The following is a 21,976-nucleotide window of genomic DNA, read 5'->3' as shown; positions in this document are numbered from 1 at the left end:
ACTGGATCCTTAAACCGCTGAGTCACAGAGGAACTCTTAAAGTCGTAACTTTCTGCCTCCTTGTTTTCAAGTGCTTTCCAGCTTTTAAATGTGTTTTAATGTTAAAGTACATAGGGCATATGGCACAAATGAACCTATCCACACAAGAGAAACAGGCTCACCGACATAGGGAGCAGAGTTGGAGTTGCCGAGGGGGAGGAAGTAGGAGGGATGGGGAGCTCAGGTTAGTAGCTGCAAACTATTACTTTTAGAATGGATGAGCAGTGAGATCCTACTGCGTAGCACAAGGAACTATATCCAATCTTTTGAAATAGAACATAATGGAAGATGGTACCAGAAAAAGAATGTATGTAATAAGTGTGACTGGGTCACTTTGCTATACAGCAGAAATTGGCACAACACTGTAAATCAACTATACTTCCTTCAAAAAATAGATGATTAACGAGAACCTACTGTATAGCACAGGAAAATCTACTCAATAGTTTGTAATAACTATTATGGGGAAAAAAGGATGGATATATTTATATGTATGATGGATTGATTTGCTTTGCTCTACACCGGAAACTAATACAACATTGTAAATCAACTATACTCTGGGAGTTCATAGTTTCAAATGATGCAACTGACAAGGGCTTAATCTCTAAAATAATTTATACAACTCAACAGCAAAAAACCCAACAGCCCAACTGAAAAATGGACAAAAGACCTGAATAGACATTTCTCCAAAGAAGATATATGGATGGCCAACAAGCACGTGAAAAAATGCTCAACATCACTAATTATTAGAGCAGTGCAAATCCAAAACACTATGAGGTACCACCTCACACCTGTCAGAATGGCCATCATTAACAAGTCCACAAATAACCAATGCTGGAGAGGGTGTGGAGAAAGGGGGAGCCCTTTTACACTGTTGGTGGGAATGTAAATTGGTACAACCAATATGGAAAACAGTATGGAGGTACCTCAGACAACTAAATATAGAACTATCATATGATCCAGCAATCCCACTCTCAGGCTATATCCAGACAAAACTTTCCTTGAAAAAGACACACGCACACCTATGTTCATTGCAACACTGTTCATAATAACCAAGACATGGAAACAACCTAAATGTCCATGCAGATGAATGGATTAAGAAGATATGGTATATATACACAATGAAATACTACTCAGCCATAAAAAAGAACAAAATAATGCCATTTACAGCAACATGGATGGAACTAGAGACTCTCATACTAAGTGAAATCAGTCCAAAAGAGAAAGAAAATACCATATGATATCACGTATATCTGGAATCTAACATACAGCAAAAATGAACCTTTCCACAGAGAAGAAACTCATGGACTTGGAGAACAGACTTGTGGCTGCCAAGGGGGAGGGAGTGGGATGGACGGGAGGCTGGTGTTAACAGATGCAAACTCTTGCATTTGGAGTGGAGAAGCAACCAGATCCTGCTGTGTAGCATAGGGAACTATATCTAGTCACGTGATGGAGCACGATGGAGGAAAATGTGAGAAAAAGAATGTATATATATGTGTGGCTGGGTCACTTTGCTGTACAGTAGAACTTGACAGAATACTGTAAACCAACTATAATGGAAAAAAATAAAAATTGTTTAAAAATTTAAAAAAAAAGAAAAGAAAAGAAAATCCCATGTAGTATCCAAGAGGATGCAGGTTTGATTCCTGGCCTCAATCAGGGGGTCAGGCATCCAGTGTTTCTGCAAGCTGCATCGTAGGTCACAGATGCTGCTCGGATCCAGTGTGGCAGTGGTGGTGGCAGCGGCGGTGGTATAGGCTGGCAGCTGCAGCTCCGCTTTGACCCCTGGACCCCCTTCCCACAGGGAAGACTCCTGCAGGAACTTCCAGTTGCCACAGGTGCCACCCCGAAAGAAGAAATAGAAAAGTGGAGTTTCCATTGTGGCGCAGTGGTTAACGAATCCGACTAGGAACCATGAGGTTTCGGGTTCGATCCCTGGCCTTGCTCAGTGGGTTAAGGATCCAACGTTGCCGTGAGCTGTGGTGTAGGTTACAGATGCAGCTCAGATCCCTCGTTGCTGTGGTTCTGGCGGAGGCCGGTAACTACAGCTCCGATTTGACCCCTAGCCTGGGAACCTCCATATGCCGCAGAAGCGGCCCTAGAAAAAGGTGAAAAGACAAAAAAAGAAAAAAAAAATAGAAAAAGTAAAGCAAGGAGTGGTGCTTTGTGCATCTTGCCTCTTGGGGCCGAGCATTCTCAGAGGGGAGACAGGTGGTGTTCACCTGTGTAGTGTGTGTAACGCCTCAGTAGGACTGTGGACCTCGAATGTTCAGCAGAATGTGAGCGTCTCGGGGAACTTTCACCTGAGGACATTGTGACCAGAGTCCCAGCTGGACAGTGTCCAGTGTCCAGCACGGGGCCCCAAACTGTCGGAAGAGGAAGTTTGTAAAGAAGCTCTGGGGCCCCGAGAATGTATCAGAACAGGGAAGTAAGGCCCCCAAATCAAATGCAGAAGCACAGCACAGAGTAATTTTTACCTTAACCTTTATTTTTACCTTTAATTTTATCTTTTTTTTGGGGGGGGGGGTCTGTGTGTCCTTTTAGGGCCGCACTCATGGCATATGGAGGTTCCCAGGCTAGGGGTCGAATCGGAGCTGTAGCTACCGGCCTACACCACAGCCACAGCACCTCCAGATTTGAGCTGCGTCTGCAACCTACACCCCAGCTCACGGCAACACCGGACCCTTAACCCACTGAGAGAGACCAGGGATCAAACCTGCAACCTCATGGTTCCTAGTCAGATTTGTTTCCACTGTGCCATGACTGAAACTCCCTAATTCTATCCTTAACTTGTTGGTTTCTACATATTTAATGTTCATTCTGGTCCTATTAGCACCTCCAAAAATACTCTTAGAAAAATGTTTATATTACTTTAGAGTTCCTGAAGTTTAATCCCAATGAAAGGTATCATAATATTTGTCTCTTTCATTTTTTTCCTTACAACTAAAAAGATATTTAAATAGACATTTTTAGGAGTTCCCTAAAAAGAAGTTCGTTGTGTCCTTTTTATAGATTCCACATGTAAGTGATAGCATTTGATGTTGTTGTCTCGTTGTCTAACTGACTTCACTTAGCATGATAATTTCTAGGTCCATCCATGTTGTTGCAAATGCCTTTATTTCTTTCCTTTTAATGGCTCAGTAATATTCCATTGTGTATATGAACCACATCTTCTTTATCCACTCCTCTGTCCATGGGCACTCAGGTTGTATCCATGTCTTGGCTATTGAAAATAGTGCTGCAGTGAACAGTGAAGTACATGTATCTTTTCGAGTCATGGTTTTCTCTGGATAGATCCCCAGGAGTGGGATTGCTGGATCAAATGGTAATTCTATTTTTAGTTTTCTGAGGACTCTCCATACTGTTTTCCACAGTGGTTGCACCAATTTACCTTCCCACCAACAGTATAATAGGGTTCCCTTTTCTCCATACCCTCTCCAGCACTAATTGTTTTAGATTTTTTGATGATGGCCATCTGGTGGGTTGTCATAGTGGTTTTGATTTGCATTTCTCTAAGGTTGCTCCTTATAGTAATATAATAGCTCAGAATGACGTGTAGTCCCCAGGGTTTTTGTTTGTTTGTGGTTTACATTCATAATTCTCAGAGGAAGACGTGAATCTGCCCTTGTAAAGGGAGCTTTTAAATGGTAGAAGAAACACAAGCGCGACTTCTGTTTGATTTTTCTGTATTTTCCATGTACTTTTTGTCTCCAGGTACCTCCACTGAATTTTCAGTAAAGTTAATTTTTGAAGACTGGGTCCTTTTTTTTTTGTTTTTTTGTCTTTTTGCCTTTTCTAGAGCTGATCCCGCAGCATATGGAGGCTCCCAGGCTAGGGGTCGAATTGGAGTTGTAGCCACTGGCCTACGCCAGAGCCACAGCAATGCGGAATCCGAGCCACGTCTGCAACCTACACCACGGCTCATGGCAACGCCGGATCCTTAACCCACTGAGCAAGGCCAGGGATCGAACCTATAGCTTCATGGTTCCTAGTTGGATTCGTTAACCACTGAGCCACGACGGGAACTCGTGGTCCTTTTTTTGTTGCTGAAGGATCAAGAAGTAAGGGGACAAAGAACAGCTCAAAGAGAGAAGGAGGGAGAACGAAGCAGTGCTGTGTCTGGTGATGGTGGGCCAGCCCCTTGGCTCAGCAACTACAGCCTCACCAAGGGTGGTCACCGGGTTGCCTGGAGCTGCGGCGTCCGGGGTCCCTGCCCACGGCACAGCTCAGTGGTTGGCTTTGTTTTAGTAAAATGCCTCTACTCCAAATTGGCGTCTGTGGTTCCATGACTTATCTTTGATGGAAACTAAATACCTGTATTTCAGTTATAGATTTGTAGTGTAATATTTTTCTAAGTAAAAGAGATTTTGAGCCATCAGTTCTTTTTCTACTACTTGGGCTGAATAATAGCCCAGGGTTTTTGCAGTTAAGATGGTTGCTACTCAGCATGGCAACTTAAGCTTAATTTTACCATTACCTTCCAAATCGACCTGAAAATTAAGTAATGTCGTCTCGTGTTAACAGCAGGCTGCTTTTGAGTATCGATAAGCAGCTTTCATTAATTCACTTGTTCGTTCAACTGTTATTTATTCACTGCCTGTTATGTGTCCCATGGTCTGCTGGGCACGGGAGGAAAAGCAGGGCAAAAACGAGCAGTCCTTGCTTTCATGGGGAAAGGGAGAGACAAACAGGCACACCCCTGACCCCCCTAGATATGCTCCAGGAGCAAAGGGGTCTGTCCACCCAGGTCAGGGCTGGGCAGGCTGCAGCCGGTCAGCCACGTCCAGCTCACCACCTGCTTTCCTAAGTCAAGTTTAGTTGGGACACAGCCACACTCATTCTCTATGGCTGCCTTTTTTTCACAGTCACATCAGAATTGAGCAGTTGTGGGAGTTCCTGTCGTGGCTCAGCAGTTAAGGAACCCAACTAGTATCCATGAGGACATGGGTTAGATCCCTGGTGGCACTCAGTGGGTCAAGGATCCGGCGTTGCTGTGAGCTGTAGTGTAGGTGCAGACTCACCTCGGATCTGGCATTGTTGTAACTGTGGTGTGGGCTGGCAGCTGCAGCTCCAGTTCGACTCCTAGCCTGGGAACCTCCCTATGCCGCAGGCGTGGCCCTAAAAGAAAAAAGAAAAAAGAAAGGAAGAGTTGAGCAGCAGTGACAGAGACCATGTGGCCCACAAAGCTTAAGGAGTCAGTGTCGATCGCTTTGCAGAGCTTGCTTGCCAGCTCCCAGCCTTCAGGAATCAAAAGGAAAGGGAGACTTTATAATGAATGTATCCAAGGGTCCTACCCAGGGAAGGAAAACCTCTCGAGTGCCACGCCCAGGGAGTTGAGAAAGAGAAAAGAATCCAAGGGAAGGACAGCTTCCAGGGCCCTGTTGGTGCGGGCTGTGCAGGTGGTGCCTTGAGGAACTGCCTTGAGCACAGAGCAAGGGAAAGAGTGGTGTGAACAAGGTCCCAAGAGAGAACCCAGCCTCGCGAGGGCTGCTTCAAGACGGAGTCGTTGGGTTGAGAACCATTTTTTTTTTTAATTGAAGTATAGTTGATTTATAGCGAAGTTACTCAGTTATACGTACAAATATGTGTAGACTTACCCACACACACGTGTATTCTTTTTCAGTCTTTCCCATTATAGGTTATTATAAGGTATTGAGTATTGTTCCGTGTGCTATGCAGTCGCTTCTTGTTCTTTATCTATTGTATATACAGTGGTGTGTATCTGCTGTAATACCAGATTCCGCTTTCTCCCTCCCTAGCTCCTTCCCCTTTGGTAACCTTAAGTTTGTTTTCTGTCTGAGAGTCTATTTTCGTGTTTCAAATAAGTTCATTTGTATCCTACTTTAGATTCCACATGTAAGTGATACCTTATGTCTTTCTCTGAGTTACTTCAGGTAGTGTGATAATTTCCGTCCATCCACGCTGCTGCAGATGGCATTATTTCATTCTTTTTTTATGGTGCGGTTATATCCCATTGTGTCTGTGTACCACATCCTAACCCACTCACCTGCTGATGGACACTTAGAGTGTTCCCATGTCTTAGCTATTGTAAATAGTGGCATGCGTGTATCTTTTGGAATTAAAGTTTTCATCTCGCCCAGACACATACCCAGGAGTGGGATCGCTGGATCATATGGTAGCTCTGTTTTTAGTTTTTTTAAGGAACCTCCGTCCTCCCCTCCATGGTGGCGGCACCAGTTTCCATTCCCACCAACAGCGTGGCAGGGTTCCCTTTCCTCCGCACCCTCTTCCGCCTGTACTCTTTGTAGGCTTTTTAGTCACGGCCTTTCTGACCAGCGTGAGGATGCGGTGCTTCCATGTGTCTTGATGTTAAGAACCGCCTGAAGTGTGTAAGTAGGCTTCCATGACCTGCTGGATGTCCGTTTAGAAAGAATAGCCGGTGCGTTATTGAGGCAGCGCAGGAGAGAAACAGGACTGGGTGTGGGGGAGATGGTTAGAAAGCTGTTGGAATGACCCAGTTGGAAATGATGGAGCCTGGACCAGGGAGGAGTCAGAGGGAGGGTTGGTGTTTTGGAGTGAGCAAGAGTGTCCTAGAGGCTTCCGGTGTGTGTTCCAGGCGTGACTTCACCCCCGCCCCCCTCCCCTGCCGTCTCCGGGTGCTGGGGCCCGTGTAGAAATACAAGCCAGCTGCCAGCACAGCCTCATCAGTGCTGCTCTTGTTCTGCTTCCTCGAGCTCTTCTTCTCTAGCCTGGGAAGGGCTGAGCGCTGGAAGCTTGGCCACTGTGCTGACCCTTCTTTCAGAAGATGGACCCCCCCCCCCCGCCCCCGTCAGAAGGAGCCCAGGCTCACAGGCACCGCCATAGGTCCTCCAGATGCCTTTCGTGTATGTGTGTTTTTTTACCGGATGATTAATGTTTTTCTTGAAATTTGCGAATGGCTGGGGAGGGGGCGGGAGCTGGTTTTTTTTGTTTTTGTTTTGTTTTTGGCTGAGCCAGCAGCATGTAGAAGTTCCTGGGCTAGGGATCAAACCTGTGCCACAGCAGTGACCCAAGACATTGCAGTGACAATGCCATATTCTTAACCTTCTGAGCCACCAGGGAACTCTCCTTTCACTTTATTTTTTAGTGATGCATACTTCAAATAAAGTCTGTTGGAAGTTGCATTGGAATGTGTTTGATTGCAATGTCAGAAATACTCAAAAAAAAAAAAATGAGGAACTCACAGGAGAGAAAGTGCAGATACCAAGTACTGGATTCTTTAAAAGGCTCTAAGAGTGAAATGATATAAATACTATAGGAAGATACTGTATAAAGGATTCTGGGGATCTCTGAAAAAAAGACCCAGTTAAGGAAATAGAAAGCAATATAGAAAGAATCCTTAGAGATCCAAGGAGATACCAGCTGTAGGGCTGGGAATACTTTTTGCGAATGCACAGAAAGCTATGAGAAACCGTAATCCCTGGTAATAACAGATAAAGTAGTATAAATATAATTAAATGCTTCTAACCCTGTGTCCTTGAGAACATGAGGTATTATTTTCTAAAACTTCGGAGTTCCCGTAGTGGCACAGTGGTTAGCGAATCCGACTAGGAACCATGATGTTGCGGGTTCGATCCCTGGCCTTGCTCAGTGGGTTAAGGATCCAGTGTTGCTGTGAGCTGTGGTGTAGGTCGCAGACACGGCTCGGATCCCACGTTGCTGTGGCTCTGGCGTAGGCCTGTGGCTACGGCTCCGATTAGACCCCTAGCCTGGGAATCTCCTTATGCCGCGGAAACGGCCCTGGAAAAGGCAAAAAGACAAAAAAATTGAAAAAAATAAATAAAAAATAAAAATAAAACTTTTCTCTCCCTCGGTCCCCCACCCACAAAATATGGGTTCAGTTTTATGATTCTGCAGTGCATTTGGTTCTTTCTGCTAAATGAGCTGTGTAGCCTCCATCTAATCCTGTAACTCGCTAGAGATTTTGAAGTACAAATTGCCTTCAAGAACCCGTGTGAACTTCCTGCTGCAGCCAGCGTTTCCCAAAGAGTCCGACTGTTCACAGGAGTCACACAGGCGCGTGGATGCCGGACTGCTTCCCGCTAAGCCACTTTCAAAGCCCTTGCGCTAATGTGCATTGGGAACCCTCTCGGTAGTTTGGTGTAGTGGTAAGAATTAATGTAATTTTAGAGGCATTGACTCTTGTTCGATTGGGAGCTATTAAGAAGACCAATAACCGTTTCCTTGAAGTCCTTTTTGTAGTATTTGTCATCCAGAATTGAAAACCCGACACAGAGCTCCCTCCAAAGAATGGCTTCATTGGCAGGTGGAAGGAAAATCTGATTTTGAGCCTGTCTTGTCTTTTTCAGATCTCGGTCACAGTGGACTGCCCGATCATTATGACAGTTCGCCCTGGGGACAGCCGCCCACCTACAGAAGCGAAGCGCCCTGCAGCTGGGATAAGGTGATCGTCGCCAGGACTGACACGGAGGCGTGGCCTTCCCTCACCGGAGCAGAGACGGAGTCTGCCTCAGAATGCACCACGGACACTGACTCTGCCTCCAACTGTGGCTCGGAGAACAGTAGCATGGCTACAGGGGGTGCCCAGGGCGGCTTCACTGGACAGACCAAGAAGCCCACCGGCAATAATGGCACCAGCGGCGCCCTCATCCACAGCCCTCCCGGCCAGAGTGCCCTCGGAGCGGGGGCAGCGAACAGCGGTGGACCTGCGGCCAGGGCGTGGGGCGTTGCCGCGGGCCCCGGCTCTGGCCTGGCTCACTGCCCCCTGGGCGGCGGGGAGGGGAAGCTGGCCAGCGTGATCGGAGATGGGAGGGGTCAGAACTGCTGGGGGGCTTCCACCTCCGGCGCCAGCATTAACCTTAACCTTAACCCCAATGCCAACCCAGCTGCCTGGCCTGTACTTGGACACGAGGGGACTGTGGCGACAGGCAACCCTTCCAGTATTTGCAATCCAGTCAGTGCCATAGGTCACAACGTGGGCACCCAGAACGGGAACCCAGCGGGCACTTTAGGTGCTTGGGGAAACTTGCTGCCGCAGGAGAGCCCAGACCCACCCACGTCCACCTCTCCGAGTGTGTCTTTCAGCGTTCCACCTCAGAACCTTAACACTGATGGACCAACTAACACTAACCCCGCGAGCGCTTCTCCAAACCCCGTCAATGCAGTGCAGGCGAACGGCCTGCCAAACTGGGGCATGGCGGTCGGCGTGGGGGCCATCCTCCCGCCCCACCTGCAAGGCCTTCCTGGTGCTAACGGATCGTCAGCTTCTCAAGTCAGCGCGGGTGGGGGCGAAGGAGTCAGCACTTCTGTGTGGGGCCTGTCCCCAGGCAACCCCGCCCCAGGAAATAGCAGCTCTGGGTTCAGTCAGGGGAATGGAGACACTGTGAACGCAGCATTAAGTGCTAAGCAGAACGGATCCAGCAGCGCTGTGCAGAAGGAAGGAAACGGAGGGAACGCGTGGGACGCGGGACCTCCTGCTGGTCCCGGAATCCTCGCCTGGGGCAGGGGCAGTGGCAGCAGTGGCGTCAGTAACATCCATTCAGGAGCTTGGGGCCACCCCGGCCGAAGCACCGCTGCCAACGGCGTGAATGGGGAGTGGGGCAAGCCCCCGAACCAGCACTCCAGTAGCGACGTCGGTGGGAAAGGATCCGCAGGGTGGGATGGTCCAAGCGCTGGCAGCCAGAACCCTGCCGCGCCGCCCGGCAGCGAGCACGTGACCTCTTGGGCCAAAGCCGCCTCTTCTGGAACCACGGCAAGTGAAGGAAGCAGCGACAGTTCTGGCGGTCACGGCGAAGGGGGCACTGGGAGGGAGGGAGCAGAAGGCCGAAGGCGAGACAAAGGGACGCTAGACCAAGGGCACCTCCAGTTGCCAAGGAGCGATCTTGACCCAAGGGTTCTGTCCAATACTGGTTGGGGACAGACTCCAGTAAAGCAAAACACTGCCTGGGAATTTGAGGAATCCCCTAGGTCTGAGAGGAAGAGTGACAATGGGACGGAGGCCTGGGGCTGTGCGGCTCCTCCGCCTTCACACTCAGGGGGGAAGAACGATGGGTCCATCACCAACAGTACAAATACCTCTTCAGTATCTGGGTGGGTCAGCTCACCCCCTGCTGCTGTGCCAGCAAACACAGGCTGGGGAGACAGCAGCAGCAAAGCGCCCAACGGCCCGGGGGTCTGGGGGGACGCGATAAGCTCTACTGCTGTCACTAATGCTGCTGCTGCCAAGAGTGGCCACGCCTGGGGCGGGACCGTAAGTCAGGAGGACAAGTCACCCACCTGGGCCGAGCCTCAGAAACCCAGGTCTCAGAACTGGGGAGAGGGACCCAAGTCGAATCCCGCCTGGGGCGCAGGTGGCGGGGACTGGGCGGACTCGTCCTCTGTGCTGGGACACCTGGGGGACGGGAAAAAAGGCGGCTCCGGATGGGATGCTGACGGCCCTCGGTCAGGGTCCGGGTGGAGTGAGGCTCCGCGGTCCGGGCCCGGCGGCTGGGGCAATGGCACACACGCGAAGGTGAATCCAGGGACGAGCTGGGGAGAGTCGTTAAAGCCTGGCCCCCAGCAGAGCTGGGCGAGCAAACCCCAAGACGCCAGCGCCAGTAACTGGGGGGGCGCCGCCTCCGTTAAACAGACAGGAACAGGGTGGATCGGGGGCCCGGTCCCTGTCAAACAGAAGGACAGCGGTGAGGCCACGGGCTGGGAAGAACCTTCCCCGCCCTCCATTCGACGCAAAATGGAAATTGATGACGGTACCTCAGCTTGGGGCGACCCGAGCACCTACCACAATAAAACTGTAAACATGTGGGACAGAAACAACCCGGGCATCCAGAGCAGTGCCGCGGCCAGCACCGCCACCGCCACCACCACCATGAGCAACAGCGCCAGCGCGGCCGAGGCGCCCCCGGCACACCAGGCCGGCGCCCAGCTGAACCGGTCGCCGCTGCTCGGTCCAGGTACGGGGGCACTGTCGGTTCCTTTAGGAGTAAAAAAAGATGGTTTCTTCTCATTGCATTTACAGACATACTTGCCTGATGCTTGTGGAGCAGGTGCCGTTACACTGATTTTGGTGCCCTCCCTCCACCTTAACAGTGTTGTAGTTGCATCTTTTCCAAAGAGAAGCAGTACAGTAGGGTTCTCTGAGCACTTTCCATCCAGGGAGAAAAAAATATATATGTGTGTATATGTGTATACACATCTATGTAAAGCCCTGGCAATGGGAGAAGAGGAAAGGAGAAGAAAATGTGTGCTCTTCAGGAGAGGATGGGGACCCCTGTCTTAGTCTGTGTTTGCTCATTACAGAGGCTTCATTTCTTTGTGAGAGAAATGGTGGTTCTCACCCCTAGGGAGCCTTCCTTAGAATTACCCAGGAGCTTGGGGGTGCCGGGGGGTGCCAACTCAGAGGTCGCTAGTGTCATTGGTCCTGGAGGGAAGCCCATTCACTGGTCATTTTTATTTTATTTTATTTTTGTTTCTTTAGGGCCGTACCCGCGGCATATGGAAGTTCCCAGGCTAAGGGGTCACATCGGAGCTGCAGCCTACACCACAGTCACAGCAGCGTGGGATCCGAGCATGTCTGCAGCCTACACCACAGCTCATGGCAACGCCAGATCCTTAATCCACTGAGTGGGGCCAGGGAACCCGAGTCCTCATAAGATACTGGTTGGTTCATTACCGCGGAACCACGGCATTTTTAAGGCTCCACGGGTGTTTCTGATATGGTTAAGCAATGAAATAAAGCCATTTTTGTAAAATATGATGGCATTATACCATATAAATCATGTTTCGATTTCAGTTGAAAAAAGAAAAAACCCTAAAATTAGACTGAAATCTGTGGTTGCGTTTCTGCTTTGTGCACGGCACTCCACTGGGTGCTGCAGTGGAAGAGAGGACGAGTCAGACCGCAGCCTGTCCACAGGGAGTGTGGGTTGTGGCTGAGAAAGTCAGCATATGCAGCACAGACCAGGGAGGAGGGAGAGCTCGGCTGGCCTGGCCACCAGAGAACCGACAGTGACTCCCCATCTCTCGCTTGACTGTTGGTCCGTGGACAGAGGGTCGTGGTGCCCCAGGCAGGGCCTCGGTCTCAGTGATGGGTGAGGACCGAGCTCACCACACCGCAGAGCCCCAAGGGTGGAAGGGACCAGAGGGAGCATCTGCCAACTCAGGGCGTTGGGTTCAGGGCCTTCCCTCTGTTGTCTGGCCGCACCTGCAGCATGCGGAGCCCCCTGGCCAGGAGTCGAATCCAAGCCACAGCTGCAGCAGTGCCCGAGCCTTAACCCACCTTGCCGGGCTGGGGCTCAGCCCCGAGCTGCCACACTGACCTGAGCTGCTGCAGTCAGGTTCTTCACCCACTGTTCCACAGCGAGAACTCCTGGGACACACTTGTCGAGCGCCTAGCGTGAGGCCCTGCCCCCGCCCGGCACACTTCTTTCCAGGTCACACACCTAGTGTCCTTAGACTGAGCCTCAGGCAGCCTCTCTCTAACCGTTCCTGTGTCTTTGGGACAATACAGAGCAAGGACTGATTTCTCATGCCCCAGCATTTCAAACAGCCGTGTGTGGTTTTCATGCCCATGTACCCCTCCTCCAGGAAATACTCCTGGCTCCTCCCCCTGTTCCTCGCATCGTGGTTGTAAATCCTTTTTGTTGTCGTCTGGAAAAGCTGTGGCTGCCGAGGGTCCTTGCACCCGGGACCGGGGGCCTTGCTGAAAGTGTGCTGTGACTGGTGCAGAGTTCGCTGAGATTAACCTCCCTCCCTCCCATAACCAGGCTCCTGGGAGTGCCCTCCGAGGTTCAGGGAGCTTCTCGAGCTGTGTCACACTCTTCTTAAGTTGGGCTTAAAATCTGAAGCCTTTCTTTTCGTTCAGGCCACTGTGAGCCCTGCTCGCTCAGGACTGTTCTGTGCCGCTGGTGGCTTGACCCCAAGGTAACACTTTGCTCCTGGTAAGCTCGGGCTCAGGTCCCCCAGCCCATTGAGACATTTTTGAATCCTGATTCTGTCATCAGTACATTCGGTATTCCTTCCTGTTTTACGCCATTCCTAAATTCTATAAACATGCACACACAGGCACAGAAACGTAGACACAGCTGAGGAAAAAGTCCTTTCTCTGTGGTCACTCACTCAGTCATCTTATACATGAAGCCGAATTTGCATCTAGAATCCAGCCTACCTCGGAGTCGGGTAGTTTTTTTATTTGGGGACCCCTAATACAGGAAGGCTCATGGCAGGCAGCAGAATGGGTGCTGCGTGCCTGTCGATGGTCACGTGCAGAGCTTGGGGTTCATCAGACGTGGAAACAGAAGCGAGGCGAGTCCGGGCTGCCCCCCATCGCCCTGGGTCAGAACCCCATCGCTGACCCAGCTGCGGCTGGGCGCCTCCATCCCTCCGCCCCGATCCCGCTCCCACCTCCAGGCCTCAAGCACAGGATTCCTTAGGTGCGCATGCCCACCTGTGTGGACGCGTCTAGACCCATACCCCTGCCCTTTTATTTGGCACATGTTCATTCAGAAGGCGTTGTTGAACACCTGCTGTGCGCTGGGTTACAGTAGTGTCGAGGACGGGAGCTCCGCCCTTTTGGAGCCTCCAGAAGGACAAGTACACAGACAGTGCCAGAATGGTGACCGGGAGAGGACAGCATGGAGGGTGGCGCCCGCCCAGGGTTTTGGTCATGAGGGATCAGGGGTGCGCAGATTCTGGGTAACGTGCAGAGAGGTGTTGCAGAGGGAGAGACTAGCACACAGGCCTAGAGGCAAGAAACGAGGTGGCCTGTTTAGGGACAAAAGGAGGTTGAGAGTGGTCGGTGCTTGGGGTGGGTGGCGGGGGCACGGGAAGGCCTTGCCGAGAGAAAAGCCCGGGGCAGGTGTTTCGGCGGGTGAAGAAGCTGCACGTGTCCAGAGGAGTGGGACGGCACTGAGGAGACGAGGCCGACTGAGTGAGCGACTTCCTCGTGGAGTCCTTCCAGCTGGCGAGTGAAGACTGGCTTGATGGGGAGCGGTGCTGGGGCAGAGGCACCGAGCGCAGCCGTGTCTCCGTGGAGGGGGCGGCCTGGGTTGGAACGGTGGCAGGGGGTGCAGACGGAGATGGCAGCGAGACTGGGAACCATTTGGATGTGGGAGCAAAGAGGGTCCAGAGCTGGAGCCAGTGGACAGGTCACGGTGATACGCACATGTCCTGTGGCGGTGACGGCAGAGGTTGGGCATGGAAGGCTCAGAGATGGTGCTGAGGGCACAGCTGTGAGGCGGTGTGGACGGGCAGAGTAGAGGTTTTAAGATGGTGGCGGTTCGAGCCTGTTCAAAAGCTGAAAGGGTGCGTGGAGAGGGAGATGGATGCAAAGGAAGGAGACCCCGCGTCCAGTGGGAGGGCCCGCCAGCCGGCCGGTGGCGCATGTGACCCCGGGCTGGGGGTCACCTTCTGGGTCTTCTCCTCCGAGAGCATGGGAGGACACAGGCCCGGGCTGCAGGGGGAGCAGAGGTGTGCACTGGCCCGTAGAGAGAGGGATCAGGCTAACCAGGGTGGCCAGGCGGTGTTCAGGCCCACGGCAGACAGACACTCATTTCATCCACTTGCATCTGGGACCTCCTGGGTGCCAGGCAGTGCCGGGGTTGCCGGGGATGCGGCAGGGAACAAACGGGACAGAGTCCCTGGCCTGGCGGACTGTGCCGTCCCGCAAGGGAGCCAAGGCTGCCGAGTTAGCGCGGGTGGTCAGCCGGGCAGGAGTGCTCTGGAGAGGCAGCGGGAGGGTGGTCGGCTTGCCTAGGGCGGCTGCTCGGTTTTCATCAGAAGCATCGGGCAGCTGCCCTGTGTCCAGCGCAGAGCCTCCCCGGGCAGCAGCAGGATGGCTCCCTCCGGTCTCCTCTCCGCCTCCCTGGCAGTTAGTTGGCTTCTGCCTCTCCAGCCACCGCGTCAGGAGGTCTTTATGGAGCCCGAGACCATTTTAGCCTGTGCACACACTTCACCGCCACCAAACCAGAGTTCCGCCTCCTCGGTGTTCCCTGGGGCGCAGAGGGTTGAGGATCCGGTGTTACCACTTCGGTGGCTTGGATCACAGCTGTGGTGTGGGTTTGATCCCTGGCCCTGGAACTAACACATGCCACGAATAAGGCAAAAAAACAAACCAACCAACCTCGTGGCCCGTGGGCTACACCTGGTCCCACATGTGTGCCTTTGGGGCCCACGTTGTTCATAAGAGTCAACGTTTTTGACGAGACTTGTGTATGAAATTCCAGATTTCTGGCTTTTGGAAGCCTAGACGGTCTGATGCGTTGGATTTGGACGGCAGCAGTGAACCAGGATGGCTCGGGTCTGCAGCGCCCACGCCATGGCGTTTGCCACGTCCCCGCCCTCTGCTCCCCCAGCCCCAGGCTTGTCCTCATAGTCTTCCTGCGTGGGTCTGTTTACATTAACTGACTGGCTCCCTGGACGTGTGAATTTCTGATTCCTGATTTGGCTTTGTTTGGGGCGGGGGGGGGGGGGGGGGCGGTAGGGCCACACCCTGGGCATGTGGAAGTTCCCAGGCTAGGGGTCGAATTGGAGCTATAACTGCCAGCCAGCACTACAGCCACAGCAACGCAGGATTCCCCAACCCACTGAGCAAGGCCGGGAATCAAACCCACATCCTCAGGGATGCTAGTCAGATTCGTTTCCTCTGCGCCACGATGGGAACGCCTGTGGTTCCTGTCTTTCACTATCAGATGACTGACATTTCTAGGCACTTAAGTTTGATTAAGCATTTGAGGAAACCAGGGGAAGGGAGAAGGAAGACAGGCAATTGATGCCGCAGATGCAGGGGTCTAGCGGGAGAGTCCAGGGGTATAAAGTTCGGTGGTGGAGTTGGCACAGGAAAAGCCCTCTGCCGTGTCCCACCCACCCAAGTCTGTCTTCTGGAAATCCTTGTTCCATAACTGTTCCTCATAGGTCGTGATTTGAGCCCCCTCCTCCCCTGCTCATCATCTTCTAGAAAAGCTGCAGCTGAAGGGGGCCCTGTGCCTGGCGCGGGGGTCCTGCTGGTCAGCATGGCCTGGCAGCATCAGGTGACCATGTGCGGCCTCGTGTGGTCTGGATGGTCCCTGCCACTCACTTTACAGAGGAAGCCCGGGGACCACATGGTGAGGGGGAAGGGGTCTCAGGTGTGTCATACGTATCTTGCCTGCTGCCACTTCTGCAATATCACGTCCAGGACACCCCGCAGAGATGGGGGCCCACAGCATCTGTGATTTTTTTTTTCCCCTCTTTAACATGTTACCTTTAGAATCTCCTCGTAGTGGTTTTTAGTAGACAAAGAGTGTGAGCTTTATCCTGGATAAAGGCACTGCTCTTTGGTTGGAAAGGCCAAATTAATTTTCTTTTATGTGAAAAGTGTTCATAGGTAACATTTTTTTAATAAATTGCACATGGTCACATCAAACATAAGAGGAGGAGAATGCGCTCCATTCCTCCACCGCAGCTGTCTCTGTGTTTCTTCTCTCCCTGCGGCCTCGGGCCCTACGCGCGTCTGAACTCTGTATCTGGGGCAATAGTGTGAAAGCAGTTGTGGATTTTATTTTACCACCTAACAGACACGAACAAAAAGTTAGATGGATTGTTTCCACGTGCCAAGCCGTGTTCCTCTGGTGACAAAGAGCAGCGGTGTTGAGGCCTCGTTCCGGCCCCCATCGCCTGTCCTGAACCTGCGCTCCTGTGCCCAGAGAGCAGATCCCCCTTCTCGGGAGCTAAGGCCACGGCTCTCCCGGCCGCCAGGCCAGCCGTCCTTGGCGCTGCACGAGGAGCAGTCCCGCTACCCCACCCCCAGTCCCCTTCTTAGCGGCGACAACACCCGCAGCCCCTCGGTCCTTTCCATTGAGGGCCGGGCAGCATGGGCGTGGCAGTGGGTTAGCAGGCGGCCTGAACACGTGCCCAGACCCACTGCGATTCCCCGTGCCCACAAGGCCGCAGACCCGGTGACCGTCTGATGGGGTTTCTGCTCTTCGAGAGCAGGCCTTTCACAGGTTCTGCGGGCTCACTCTGGCCCTGCACGCATTTGGCAAAATGCTGATGCATCTCAGAGCTGGGCGTCTAAGTTCTTTCAGCTGTTCATCTTCGCCCCTGAAGGGTCTTGATCCCTGTCTTAGGAAATCCAATTTCTTTACTATGTGGGCTTTCTGTGTGCATCCAGCTTTATAAAAGTATATGCTACAGGACAGTCATTTTTGTCCTGTTCTCGTTATATTGATATTCATTAATTAGTTTTCTGATGAGCCTGAGGAAAACTGAGAGTAGCTTTGGAAATGCAGTATGGCATCATACATTGGATCATTTGGATCCGGTTCAAACCCAGTCTGAGGTTGGAACGCCTTAAAAGTCTGCAGACGTGCCCTGTGCCTGCCCTTTGATCAAGAGATGTAAGCTGCCTGAGAAGGACGCATGGGGTCTCTCTCTCAGCCTAGAGTGTGACGTCCTGTCAGCTGGCGCTGAGCAAGCAGGGCCGCCTCCTCAGCTCCGGCCCGGAGGCGTGGTGTGTGAGCTACAGCCGCAAGCTAAGGAAATGAAAGCCCATCCTGAAAATGCAGCCTAATTATCTAGTGCACTTAGAAATAAATACTCGGGACACTTAAAAATCAATTTGCAGGGAGTCCTGCTGTGCCGCAGCAGGTTAAGGATATGGGCTAAGGACCCAGCATTGCTGCAGCTGTGGCATAGGCCTCCTCGGCTTCAGTTTGATCCCCAGCCAGGAACTTCCATGTGCCATGGGGCTGGCCGAAAAAGAAGAAAAAAAAAATCACTTTGCAGGCATGGGAGAACATTGAGTATTAATAAAACTTTTGATGAATAACATATGCTCACAGGAAACTCTGACTGTAGCAGTGAGATTAGGGAGAACCTCCAGAGATGGTTTCTTTCGTCCCTGGCCTTTGTCAGGTGTCACCATGACATTTAGATCACTTGAAAGGGATTGGGAGGTGGCGAGTGGGTGGGTGGACAGATCACTGTGCAGGAGTTTAGAGTCGACCACGAAGGCCAGTCACTTCCTAATCTGCGTGAAACTGGCCACATGGTGGGGTTGTGAAATCTTGCCTGAGGTTCTGTCCTCCACAGTGGGTGGAAATGAAATGTTAGTGCCACATGTCAATCAGAAAACCAGAAGGGCGTGCTCTTGTGGCACAGACCCCCTTGGGGTTCAGGATCTGGCACTGGCCCTGCAACTGCTCTGGTCGCTGCTATGGCACAGGTTCAATCTCTGGCCCAGGAACTTCTGCGTGCTGTGGGCTCAGCCAAAAAAAGAAAGGAAACCGGAAGAACACTGCTAATGTGGGTCGTCTTCCAGAATATGTGTTTTATCCATCACAATCCCCCTTCTCCTTAGCTCCCGGCAGTGTCTTGCCTAGGCCGCCTCCATGCATTTCAGCCGCACTAATCACTGTCGTCTCGTGAGGTTGGAGAGGGCTCCAGCCAGAAGCAGAAGCAGACTTTGCTTTGGGTGCTTGCTTCATCTAGTGATATTATATTTGCTTTATCATTTCGTTTCCTGGCACAAATATCATAACCCAAGGCAGAGACGGTGTGAGTTAGTCATGGGACAGACAGATCTCCCATTCTGTGAACTAAAACTTGGAAGCAGCGGGATTTCAGCGTCCTCTCCCTTGATAGCTAAGCACGCGTGTTGTTCCTCTAAGTGTCCTCGGAGCCAGCGCTGGGGAACACTGTCCTTCCTGCGAGCCGCCAGCCCTAGGAGCTCCCTCCCTCCCATGTCATCCTTTGGTGTAAAAATGAGATCCACGATAGAGTCACCTGCAGACAGAGGGAGTCAGCAAGCTGCTGTTGGGCACATGACTGTTTTCACAGAACTTCAGACACAGATCTCTCTACCTCTTCAGCCTGAGCGGTTCTATTTTAAGCACCATGCCGTAGTAGTTAGCAAAACCAGAAGGAGCTGTGAGCAGTCTGCGCTTTTTGCGGATGTGAGATATTTTGCGTTTCAGTTTGGTTAGGGTGCTTAAGTATTTTGAGGGACTTGAAAGGAAGACCAGGGAATCAGAGGTCCTGCTAAAGCGTCAGGAGACGCCTGGAGTGTGGGTCCTGGGGATACACATGAAGGTTTTCCCTTTAAGTACCTACAGTTCAAAATGAATTTAAAAGTGAGTTCCCACCGGGGCACAGCGGGACTGGTGGTATCTCTGCAGCACTTGGGACTCAGGTTCAATCCCCGACCTGGCACAGTGGGTTAAAGATCTCAAGTTGCTGCAGTGTGGGTCGCACCTGTGGCTCAGATCTGGCCCCTGGCCCAGGAGCTCCGTGGCCACGGATGGGGCCACTAAAGAAGAAGAAATCTTAAAAAATGAGACCGCTAAAGATGCCTTTTGGCCCCACTCACATCAATGAGAGAGTTACTAGCACATTTGAAATCAGCGTCAATGCCCTAAGATAGAAACTTTTTTATTCTGTCTCTAACACCTACCCTCTGGGATGATCCGGCGAGACAGACAAGAAGGTCTTGTGCACCTCGAGGCCGTGTGCTCGGCTTCTGGAAAGGATCCTCACACACAGCAGCTCGGGCCACTGCCGTGGCAGGCCCCAGCCCTGGCCCCGGAACGTCCACCTGCCGCAGGTGTGCCCCTCCCCCCCAAAAAAGCAGCAGGGTGGGCTGTTTGTTTTGGCTGCACCCTCAGCCTGTGGAAGGTCCTGTGCCAGGGATCGAACCTGCCACAGCGGTGACCCTAGCCACTGCAGACACAATGCCGTATCTTAACCCACTGAGCCACACAGGAACACAAGCAGTAGCATTTGAAGGACCATTTAAAAAAAAATTTAACATCAGTGCTTTCAGTGTAAAGTAGGAATTTGTTCAGCCTCATTAAATAAGCCCAACTTTAGAAGAACACCTATAAAATTATTAACAACAGGGAATACCATATCACTTGAGCAATAAACATTACGCAGTGGGGATTGTATTTATTTTAGTAGTATGTATTTAAAATTCTTTTTTTTTTGTTTTTTTGGTTTTTTTTTGGTCTTTTTAGGGCCACACCCACAGCATATGGAAGTTCCCAGTCTAGGGGTTGAATCAGAGCTGCAGCCGCCAGCCTACACCACAGCCACAGCAACACCAGGTCTGAGCCACATCCGCCACCTACACCACAGCTCACTGCCACGCTGGATCCTTAACCCACTGAGCTAGGCCAGGGATTGAGCCTGCATCCTCATGGATGGTAGTCAGATTCGTTTCTGCTGAGCCATGACAGGAACTCCTAAAATTATTTTCTCTCTCTCAAAAATACTTGCTTTGCATCAATATGTTTCCATGTGCCTCGGTTTTAGTGTCTCTTCCGGGTTCCCGGGTGTCTACTGGTGCACTCACTCTGATGTGTGTGTTAGTTTGGCCAGAGAGCAACTTAAAGTGGAAATACTCGGAATTTTCCTGTGGCGCAGCAGGTTACTGATCCGGCGTTGTCACTGCAGCAGCTTGGGTCTCTGCCATGGTGCAGGTTTATCCACCGGCCCAGGAACTTATGTATATGCTGTGAGAGGGGCCCAAAAAATGGAAATATTGTTTTCTTGATTTTTGAGTGAGCAATTATTCTTCCACTTATTTCTAAGATTTTGGAACATGCTGCTTACAGATCATTTGCCTTCTGTACGAGAGTCTTAATGTTTATTCTTAGTTTTGACTTAAGCAGTTTGTAGTTCTGTCTTCTAGAGAGATGGAGCTAGAAAGATGACAAACAAATTTCAGGTAGATTTGTTATGTGAGTACCTGCAATAGATCAGTATTTTTTTTTTTTTACAGCTGATTGGCCTTTAGCAACACCTAAATTATTTCCTCTTCCCAAAATTTCCGTAATTTTTTGTCATCTGTGTTAATTTTCCTATTTTCATTTTGTCCCTTTGATGTGTAAAACTCCCTTCTTCCAATATGCACTACTGTTTCCTGTGTAATTATCGAAGATGTTACAGTTACCAGTTGTCAGTAGCTGACTAGGGCCAGCCTCCCTAGTAATTGGTAATAATTTACATGGTGTATTGCTCAGCATAGGGCCTGTGAGCCTCAGTGATGCATGGGTTGCGTGTTCTTTTGTCATTAATACTATTGCATTTTATTAGAGGAAAAGCATCAAGGGAGCTGACTCCATGCAATTTTTAGTCAGAAAATCAATAAATTTCACAATTGAGATGGTGGTATCCATCTTTCAACCAAAGAATTTAAAAATTGTGTTTAGCTATTTGTATTTTATGCTTTCTTTTCTTCAGTTAGCTTTTTCTTTTTTTGATTTTTAGGGCCGCACTTGCAGCATATGCAAGTTCCCAGGCTAGGGGTTGAATCGGAGCTGCAGCTGCCGGCCTACGCCACAGCCACAGCAACGCCGGATCCTTAACCCACTGAACAAGGCCAGGGAACAAACCCACAACCTCGTGGGTTCCTAGCCGGATTTGTTTCCGCTGTGCCACGATGGGCATTCCCAGTTAGCACTTAAAACAGTCACAGTTCTGTCTCTGAGAAGTTGTATCTGTATGAAAATTGCAACGGACATGAGCTGTTGGTATGACTGTCAGTAGTGCCAAGTGAGCTTATGGGCAAAAGCAGAAAGACCAGAATTTGTGTTGATTTGGGAAAATGAGTTCTGCGTGTATAAAATAAAATATTCTCTTACTAAAGTATAAAGAAAGTGGGGAGGTCCTTACGTTGGCCTGGTCTTGAATCACCTGTCTAGGCTCTCTGTTTACTTTATCTGTATGTGTTTAATCTGCCATCTTCTCGTTTGTTTGTTTGTTTGTTTGTTTGTTTACCCGGACCTTTGTCTTTGGTGATGGGTCGAAAGATAAGCAAGAATAGGCATTCCCGTCGTGGCTCAGTGGTTAACGAATCTGACTAGCATCCACGAGGACGCAGGTTGGATTCCTGGCTTCACTCAGTAGGTTAAGGATCTCGTGTTGCTGTGGCTGTGGTGTAGGCCAGCAGCTACAGCTCCAATTCGACCCCTAGCCTGGAAACCTCCATATGCCGTGGATGCAG

The 21,976-nt window shown here is 50.9% G+C and overlaps 1 protein-coding gene across 7 annotated transcripts in view; it reads left to right on the top strand.

The window, feature by feature from the left end:
- Window positions 1-21,976, top strand: part of TNRC6C (trinucleotide repeat containing adaptor 6C) — a 90,847-nt gene that overhangs the window by 34,289 nt on the left and 34,582 nt on the right. For all 7 annotated transcript variants that reach the window (XM_047758570.1, XM_047758572.1, XM_047758571.1 and 4 more), the window contains exon 4: window positions 8,349-10,949. In XM_047758570.1, the coding sequence (XP_047614526.1) occupies window positions 8,567-10,949 (2,383 nt within the window). In that variant the 5' untranslated portion in view covers window positions 8,349-8,566. The remainder of the gene's footprint in view (window positions 1-8,348; window positions 10,950-21,976) is intronic.

The sequence above is a fragment of the Phacochoerus africanus genome, chromosome 14 (genome assembly GCF_016906955.1).
Source record: "Phacochoerus africanus isolate WHEZ1 chromosome 14, ROS_Pafr_v1, whole genome shotgun sequence".
NCBI classification, from domain to species: Eukaryota; Metazoa; Chordata; class Mammalia; order Artiodactyla; family Suidae; genus Phacochoerus; species Phacochoerus africanus.
Note: the sequence above shows the minus strand (reverse complement) of the source record. Positions and strands in the feature narration are given on the sequence as shown.